This window comes from Vombatus ursinus, unplaced genomic scaffold (genome assembly GCF_900497805.2).
Source record: "Vombatus ursinus unplaced genomic scaffold, bare-nosed wombat genome assembly UNPS02014782.1, whole genome shotgun sequence".
In the NCBI taxonomy this organism is placed as follows: Eukaryota; Metazoa; Chordata; class Mammalia; order Diprotodontia; family Vombatidae; genus Vombatus; species Vombatus ursinus.
In genome coordinates, this window is record NW_020954560.1 from 899,281 (window position 1) to 908,643 (window position 9,363).

The following is a 9,363-nucleotide window of genomic DNA, read 5'->3' on the forward strand; positions in this document are numbered from 1 at the left end:
GAGGGAAAGAAAAGATCCGAAGTACTCGAGGAATATTTGAGGAGGGAGGGGATGCTTTCAGTTTTGGGAGTAGGCTTGGGTCAAAGAATGCTTTACAAAGGAGGTGGCACCGAATGAGCCAGAGAAAGATCCTGAGAGACAGAGGTGAAGAAGAAGCGCATTTCAGTTATACGGGTACACATGAAGAACAGTCTATACTGTTCCATGTAGGTGGGCAGTAGCATGTTGAGTTTGAGGAACAGCTGGTGTTCCAGTTTGGGTGGAACATAGAGTGTACAAAGGGAAGTAATATGGAACATGGTTCAAAGGGAAGGTTAGAGCCAGATTGTGGAGGGCCGTAAGTGAGTTGGTATTTAATCATACGAGCAACAGAGAACTGCTGAGCGTATGTGAGTAGGAGTAACACAGATGTGCCTTTGGAAGACTATTTTTCTATCTGTGTGAAGAGTGAATAGGAGAGGAGAGACTGGAGACAGGGATACCAGTTATGGGTGATGGGAGAGTGGCCATCCGAGTAGAGCAAAGGGAACAGATTGGAGAAATGTGGTGTCAGAATCAACAGGACTTAGCAACGTCTTTGATGTGAAGGATGAGGAAGGGAGGCCGAGAAGATTCTAGAATTTTGAATGCAAATTGACTGGGCCACCACCAGTTCCTTAAATATTTTCATGTGAAATGTGTGCATTTGGAAAACATACAAAAAGAATTGATTTCCTTTACCACAGGACAAAGATGCAATGTTGACATTGATGAGTGCACCTCGAACCCATGCCGCAAGGGCGCAACATGCATCAATGATGTGAATGGTTTCCGTTGCATCTGCCCAGAAGGACCTCACCACCCCAGTTGTTATTCACAAGTGAATGAATGCCTCAGTAATCCCTGCATCCATGGGAACTGTACAGGTGTTGCCAGTGGGTAAGTTTGTTGGGTGTGACATTTGATGTCATACATGGAACTCCCACATTTTACTAAAGGTAATTTCTAGTTGGATCTGCAGAGTAACAGGTTTGCAATACCCAGAAATGAAGTTAGTTCTTTTTAAATATTAAAATAAACACTTTCATATTATTATTGCTACAAATTCAGTATTCACAACAAACCAATAACCATGGGAGTTGTGTTCAACTCAAACCTCACAATTTGAACCATTTACATCTTGAACGAATGAGGGAGGGGAATGACAAGAATTACATCATCGTCAAGGATACCCACATCAGGGCATGCCTTTCAGGCTGAGAAAACAGAAGAATGCATTTGCTCCTTGTCCCCTGCTGAATCTCTGTACAATTATAGAACTCTGTTCCCTTTGATTGGATTTTACTTCTGTTTTTATGGTTGTAGTCAATGGGATTAAAGGAGCTTATTTTTTCCCTCTCTTCCTTAGCCCAAGGTTATGTTCCAGTAGTAATTTAGAGTCAAAAGCAGGAATTTCTCGAGTGCATTGTGTGCTTTTCTTTCAGGTACAAGTGCCTCTGTGAAGCAGGCTGGGTTGGCACCAGTTGTGAAGTGGACCAAAATGAATGTCTCTCCAATCCCTGCCAGAATGGAGGAACCTGTGACAACTTGGTGAATGGATACAGGTGTACCTGCAAGCAGGGCTTTAAAGGTGAGAACAAAAGGGCTTGTTTCTGCCTGGTTTGGGGACGGAATGGTGTATGGAGTCAGTTTTGTGGAGGGAACAAGAGCAGGGTTTCAGTTTCGCCCGCTAGTTCTCCTGAGACATGCAGTGTTTATCGGTGGGTTGCAGGGACAATTTAGTGAGAGCATGGTGGAGGTCAAGTGTATTTAAAGTACATCAGCATATCGAACGAGCGCAAGGGATCCATGCTCTTCATCTCCTTACAATGGAACCATTGTTCGCTTTCTGATGTTCTCAGATAATCACCTCTTTGCTTTCTAGGAAAGTAGCTATTCAGGAGTTCTTTGTAACTATCCCTCGGGTCCTCATTGTTCTGTTTCTGCCACCAGCTTTCTTTTGGAAAACCCAGGAGAAACGCTTTCTGGTATTTTACTGACCTACTATCCTTAATCATTTGGAAACCAGGTTTTAAGAAGTACGTCTTTCCTTTTACTCATCGTAATTTTTTGGAATGCCTTAATCTGTTCAAGTCCGTGTGACAGAGGGTACGACAGAGGGCACAGAGCATTCAGAGATACGTAAGACACAACAAGGAATTTATAAGTCTAATAGGAAAAATAAGACCTAGGTAACTGCAACAGAGTCCCTCTGCTGGGTGGTAATCCCCATAATTGTTAATAATAATCCTATTTCTTCTTGACTTTATACAACCTCACCATTTCTGAAATGGGAAGATTTCTAATGTGTGTGTGTGTGTGTGTGTCTCACCTTTACTGAGGCCTTCTACACAGCTGAATGAGACCCTCCCTGTCGTGGGCTCAAGCTCCCATGACCCAGATCCTCCTGCCATCCTAGAAGGCTGCTTCATTTTCATTTAACCCCCTGCCGTGAACCTCGTCACGCTAAACTGAAAAATGCAAGGCATACCCCTTCTTCCCCTCAACCTGTACACCTTCCCCTCCCAAACCCCTTAATCAGAGTCTTCAAAAGTCAAAAGGGATTCCTTCTTTCCTCGTTTCCTTTCTGGAGGTGAACTTTGAACCATCACTTTGGAAAAGCAGTGACTATTATGATGTTTGAAGGTAGGAGAGTGTCAGAATACTGGTGAATATGATGAATCTGAGATAGGAGTATAAATCAGACATTAACATTTGCATAGTTATGTATTTAGTAAATTTACTTTTTATAGCCTTCATTTCTGAGCAGGTTCTTTGTACGAAAGCCTGTAGCCCTCTGATAGCAGGAATACCTCACATTTTTGTATAGCACTTTACAAATTTATGGTTTGTTTTTTTTTTTTTCAGAACAACCCTATCAGAAAGATGATATACCAGTATTACTGTCTCCATTATAGATGGGGAAACTGAGGCTCAGTGTGAGTGGCAGTGACTAAGCAGGGAATCTAGCCAAGGTCTTCTTTCTGACTCTCAATCCTGTGATCTTTTATTGCTCATTTTAATGATGCTTTGAGAGTCGGGCATTTAAGATAGGGGTTAGACCAAGCGCTGGTGAGGTCCCTTCCATCTCTCAAATGCTTTGTAATTCAGAAGTTGTGATTTACCATAGTGCATCGAGTTTACTACATGAAATCATATTCTTGGACCATTTCTGAGAGATTATTTGGAAAAGCACAAATCTCTCTTGCCTCTAAAGAATTGTATAGGCAGTAGCGGTTTCTCATCACATTTAATGGGGAACCTTTTCCAGCAGCCTGAAAGAGTTACTATAGTTTCCAGCGTACCTGCTAATTTACCACCATTGGGTGAATTTATTTGAGTTATTCATTTGAGGCAGCAGTGAAGCTGACATTAAATTTCATTCTTTTTTTTTTCTCATTTCCTCCCATTTGTAGGTTACAATTGTCAAGTCAACATTGATGAGTGTGCTTCAAATCCGTGCCTTAATCAGGGCATCTGCACTGATGATGTAAATGGCTATACTTGTCAGTGTATGCTTCCATATACAGGTGGGTTCCTTGGGTGACCAGCAGGTACATGTTAAAACAGATCAAGCACTTGGCTCTGCAATGTCACTTACAGCATTTGGTTATCCATGACATTATCTCTGGTAGCAGTGTCCTCCTCCTTTGGGGCTCCTTGTCTGGATCCTGAGATTTATAGAAAACCTGTGTGCCCTTGTTCTCTTTTATAATTGTAGAGTTATAAGCTCTAAAGAGTTAGAAGGGACTTCGCTTAGTTCACATTGACTGAGAATCTTTTTTCTCAAATGTTCCCAAGCAAGTTGGTGTTCCTGCCTTCTCTTGAAGACCTACAGCGAGGAGGGGCACATATGGACCACCCTCTGTTAAATGTAGCTATTTTATATCATTGTTCCCACTGTAAAGGCACAGAAACTGCCTAGTCCAGGGAATTGCAAAGGCAGCAGCTTAAAATAATGGCACAGTTTGCATCCAGTATCCAGATGTTTCCAAAATCAGATTTATGGTTTTTGTTATTTCACTGTTCACGGTTCTCATTTCTAGTGTCTACCAAGTGCTTACATGACCAAACCTAAAGCCATCATCTCCCTTCCAGTGCTTCCTCTTCCTCCCTTCCATGCATCTGTTAATTGTTGAAACCTTACAATTATTTGTGACTCTTCTCTTCCTTCCCTCCCCCCTACCCCCGTATCCAGTCAGTTGCCATGCCCTTCAGTTCAGGGGAGTCTGACACTCAGCTTCTCTATTCTGCCTTTCACTGGCCTGTATTGGCAGTGAAGGGGACATAAATATCCATGACTGTGTATACAGCCCAGTCATACTGAGGCCTGTGGCTGATTTTGAGAACATTTAATTTGTCGCTGAATTGCTCAGATACTAGAAAGATATTTGTTTATGTTGTGGCTGTAGATAAGGTCCACATTAAAATTATATCCCGCATGTGAACCTAGAGGGATTACATCTGACCAAAACCACAAGCATATTAAAGTCCCAGTGCCTGAATATGGTCACATTCATCTCTAATTGACTCTGGTTCACTGTGACTAGTAATGGAGCAGTCTGCTTTTTCCTTAGATCGTTATGAGTCATCATCAGTCTGAGACATCACAGTGGAAATTTCTGTCAAAATCTAGGGAAGGTATTTTTTTTCCAGTTGGAACACAAAATTTGGCCAAGATTGAGCCTGAGTTAGTTATGACTTGATTTTAGCCAGTGCCGTACTCGAGAGAGGGAAACTTTTTGTTCTCAAGCTTTTATTGAATGTTTGTGCTCAGCATTCCATAAGCCCTTCACTAAGTAAGTTGAGAGCTTCAGTTCTTTTGGATTTATGTGAGGACCAAAGAACTCTGAAATAATGGCATGTCATAGAAGTACAGCATTTCCTCCTCCACGCTTCCTTCAACCCCGTTTCCCCAGTATGTATGGCTTCTGTCACTAAATGAAGGATTTCTGGAACGAGCACTAGAAAACAAGATGAAATATCGTAGATGCTTTTCTTGTTTAACCGAAAGATTTGTGTGGCGATTTGTCAGACCATCCCCATCCCCTTTTCAGCCCTCACTTTTAAGTAGAGTTGGTGGTTGTAGAGGTACCTGTTTTCTGAACATGCCAAAAGGGCACATTGTTCACTCATCTAGCCTGTTTATTTTCACATGATCACTGTGCTTTGGTCCCCACAGGCAAGAACTGTCAGATGGTGCTGGCCCCTTGCAATCCCAACCCATGCGAGAATGCTGCCATTTGTCAAGAATCTGCAAATTTTGACAGTTACACCTGCCTGTGTGCTCCTGGCTGGCAAGGTGAGGTGGACATTCAGCTTAGTGGGAATGGAGAAAACAAACTTCTGTAAGCAGTCAGTCTCACGGTCAGGCAGAGAGGGAATAAAAGACTGATTTAAATTCCTAATCTGCCAAGGCCCTCCAGGTCTCCCAAGCATCCCTTCCCCTGCTTTGAACACAGGGCTAAAGTTGGAGTTGGCAGCACTTTGTCTGCCATCACCCATGCATCTGGGGCCCCCTAGTGGTTGAAGTGCTATATTGGTGCACAGCCCTGTAGGAATCTTAGATAACCTCTTTTGTGCTCCCCACCTGGGTGTCCATGAGCAGAATGCCTTAAGATCCCAGAGTTTGTAAGGCTTGCTACTCCTGTGCTTCCAGGGCCTCGGTGTAATGTGGACATTGATGAGTGCGTCTCCAAGCCATGTATGAACCGTGGCGTCTGCCATAACACAGAAGGCAGTTACCTGTGCAAGTGTCTCCCGGGCTTCACTGGTGTGGACTGTGAAGAAGACATTGACGACTGCCTTGCTAGTGAGTGTGTGGGCCAGCTGGCCATTCCCATAGCGGAGAGGGAAACCTGTAGACCAGAGTGGGGAGGTACTGCCTACTATCTTAAAACAGGGATATTATGGAAAATAGCAGTAGCTGCCATGAGCGATGAGCCAGAGCTGATTCTCTGAAGACGGCTTGCTTCTAGTCTCTCTAATAACAATTACAGAAGAATTCTGAAGCAAAGTTGAGTCAAAAAGTGATTTGATGAATGCATTATCTTTCCTGTTTATAAAATAGAGGCCATCTATATTAGCTCTCTTATATTGGTAATCTTATACATACATATACACATATGCACATATAGATATACACACATACATATGCATACATGTACATACATGCATGTGGCAGCCAGGTGCCACAGTGGGTGGAGTTCTCTCCTCAGGCTCCACCTGAATATACTCACATATCCGATCTCTGCCTGGATAAAGGCTCCTTTGGAGTAATGACTTTCTTTTACCTCTTTGCATCTCCCTCAGTATTTAGCACGGTACCTTCCACACAGTAGGTATCTAGTAAATGTTTATTTGAATCAATATGAATAAAACACTCTACAATCTTTACTTTATTCTATTTACCATTCCCCTAGTTCTTTGGCCAGGCTACTTTGCGTTTCACACAGAGAAGAAAGCAGCAAGATCTTCCATGTCCTTGGAGCAAAAGGGGACAGAGAAAATCATTCTGTCCAGGCTGGAACTAATAATTCTTTTTTCCTCCCTAAGAAAATCAGCGGCTTCTGGGAGGGCCGTGCATCAGCATATCAAAAGGGGAAGCTTGGATATGTAGTTTAGAGAGCAAATACCACATAAGCCAAGACGAGGAGAAGGAAGGGTTCATGAGCTGACAGGGCAGAGCTAGTTGCTGGGTCACTGGTCACAGTTCCAGTACCTGACGCTTCTTTTATGGGACTGCTTGACTCTGGGTTTTTAAGCAGCTCAGGTGTGAAGGAAGGACCTTTAGTACCAGTGACCTATAAATGCTGCCCTTTAGAGTTTTCACCTGTTTGTGTTCATTGTTTTAGATCCCTGTCAGAATGGTGCTTCCTGTGTAGATGGAGTGAACACCTTCTCGTGCCTTTGTTTGCTGGGGTTCAATGGGGATAGATGTCAAACAGACATGAATGAGTGTCTGAGTGAACCCTGCAAGAATGGAGGAACCTGCTCTGACTATGTCAACAGTTACACCTGCAAGTGCCAGGCGGGGTTCGATGGACCTCACTGTGAGAACAACATCGATGAGTGCACTGAGAGGTGAGGGACGGCTGCCTAGGAGCAGATATCCCACCAAACAGAAGGGAAAGGGGGGAAGTTGATGCAAACTGTATTTCCTAGGGTAGAGAATTAGACATTTGCTTGGGTCTCACCACCACTTCCTAAGCCTCTCACCAAAGTGGCTGACATTTAGGTAATTAGCAAATATAGCCTTCTGAATCTTAAAAAGTGGGAATAGTTATTTGTTGGGAAGCAAGAAGAGCCTTTGACCCTTGTCCTTAGCTTCTTACCCACCTCTTGGCTCATTGTTCATTTGTTCTATAGTTGGGTGGGAAGCCATTTAAGTCCCTCATTCTTTGGGAATTGTGTAAGTAGGCTCTTAGGTGTCCTTATTTATCATGAATTTTGCAAATTCTGCAGCTGTAGTGGTCACTAGAGAAAGAAATGTCGAGTCCAGAGTCTTCACTCCAATCCTTTTCAAAGGTATTAATTTTGCTAAAATAAAAAAGTGACTGTGAAAAGCTGCTGAAGGGCCTGAACAGAATCCTGGAGAACTAAGCATTCTCCAGAGCTTTCCAGGTCAGCCCACTATCTCCTAAGTCCTGGATTGGTGGGAAAGATGAGAATGGCACCGGGCTTTTTGACTCTCCATTATATTTGATGAGCACAGGGAACAATCCTGAAATACATGAAAAGGAATATGGGTTTGGGGCTGTTGGGGACATCAGTTCACAAGGCTTTACCCACCTTGGACTCCTTGGATTTCAGATTCTCAATCAGTGACATTAGTAGAGTCTGGTGTCCTTGTTACCATCTTAATGTTGGTTTTCTTCCATGCTTGTCTCTCAGTTCTTGCTTCAATGGAGGCACGTGTGTGGATGGAATCAACTCCTTTTCTTGTCTGTGCCCCATGGGTTTCACTGGTCCATTCTGCCTTCATGAGATCAATGAGTGCAACTCTCATCCATGCCTGAATGAGGGCACTTGCATTGATGGCCTGGGGACCTACCATTGCAACTGCCCATTGGGCTATACAGGGAAAAACTGTCAGGTAACTAACCTCTTCCCACCCACACTCTTATTCAGTACCTACACTTGAATCAGCCCCTTCCAAGATCCACCTCTTAAGTCTGGCACCCTAAGGTCTTCTTAGTCCCTAAAGTAGTATGGGGGACCCTCTTCCTAGACGGTGATTCTGAAGTCAGTTCCAAAGGATGCAGCCATTTGATGGCAAGAGTTGCCAGTTCCTATAAACTTAGCATACGTATACTCCAGAAAATCTGACGGGTTGTGTTGTCCCTTGGAAACAAGCGAAAAAGAACAATAAAGTTTCAACAAAAATCAAGACTAGGAAAAGAGTCTGAGGATCTATACATCCATTTAGCTAGAAAAGGGAACTGTGAGAATAAATTGAAGATAGAATTAAGATAATTTGCATTTAGAGAAAGCTGAAGTTATTTGGGTGATGGTGGGCAGCTGAGTAGAAAAGAGCAGCATTCATGGGTCACTGGCTTGAATATTGCTGAGTAAGAATTCAGGTTCTGAAATGCTAGAAGAGGCTACCAAAAGAGGCTGTGTCACCCTCTTTCCTTGAAAGTCTCTAAGAACAACGGATAGTAAAAAGATGTGCTCCTTTACCAGAAGTACTAGAAAAGCAAGTGTAGAAGCAGCTAACTCTATAAAAGTTGAATTAAATACAAAAGTTTCATAGGAATATAGGTAAAGCTGATGATATTGTACATTCAAGGCAACATAAGTGGTCCAAACCAAAGGTTTCGAGCTCTGGTTTTGTGATGTGCCAAGTTATCTCTACCTCTACTTATAATGAGGGATATTGTAAAAAAATTTAAACCAAATTCATTTTAAAATGAATTTTTAAAAACAAATACAGCCTGTGTATACCTTTGTTTCTCTTCTCCCTTCAAGTAAAGATAAGAATGCCAAAAATCCAATAAAGATAAAAATCAGTGTCCTTATCCAGGCTGTTTTTCTAGGACCATTGCAGTTAGCATTTAACATATTAAATGTGTCTGCACCAGCCTGGTTTTAATGAGCATCTTCTTTCCCTTTGTGTGGGGCCAAAACGGCTTCCAGTGTACAGGAAAGGGAGAAGCATTTCTGGCAGAACAAAATGAGTGGGAATTTCTGGCAAAATGAGTCTGCACTTGGCTACACTTGGCTGCTATTTTATTTCTAGTGGAATGCCAGTGCCTGCCCTTTCTTCTTTTCCCTTTCTGAATTCTCAGATATTTACGTGTGTGTGTGTGTGTGTGTGTGTGTGTGTGTGTGTGTGTGTGTGTG

The 9,363-nt window shown here is 42.8% G+C and overlaps 1 protein-coding gene across 2 annotated transcripts in view; it reads left to right on the top strand.

Moving 5' to 3' along the window:
- Positions 1-9,363, top strand: part of NOTCH2 (notch receptor 2) — a 184,660-nt gene that overhangs the window by 146,603 nt on the left and 28,694 nt on the right. For both annotated transcript variants that reach the window (XM_027866775.1, XM_027866776.1), the window contains exons 13-19: positions 726-918; positions 1,464-1,609; positions 3,435-3,548; positions 5,201-5,320; positions 5,678-5,830; positions 6,873-7,101; positions 7,912-8,113. In XM_027866775.1, coding sequence (XP_027722576.1) covers positions 726-918; positions 1,464-1,609; positions 3,435-3,548; positions 5,201-5,320; positions 5,678-5,830; positions 6,873-7,101; positions 7,912-8,113 — 1,157 coding nt within the window. The remainder of the gene's footprint in view (positions 1-725; positions 919-1,463; positions 1,610-3,434; positions 3,549-5,200; positions 5,321-5,677; positions 5,831-6,872; positions 7,102-7,911; positions 8,114-9,363) is intronic.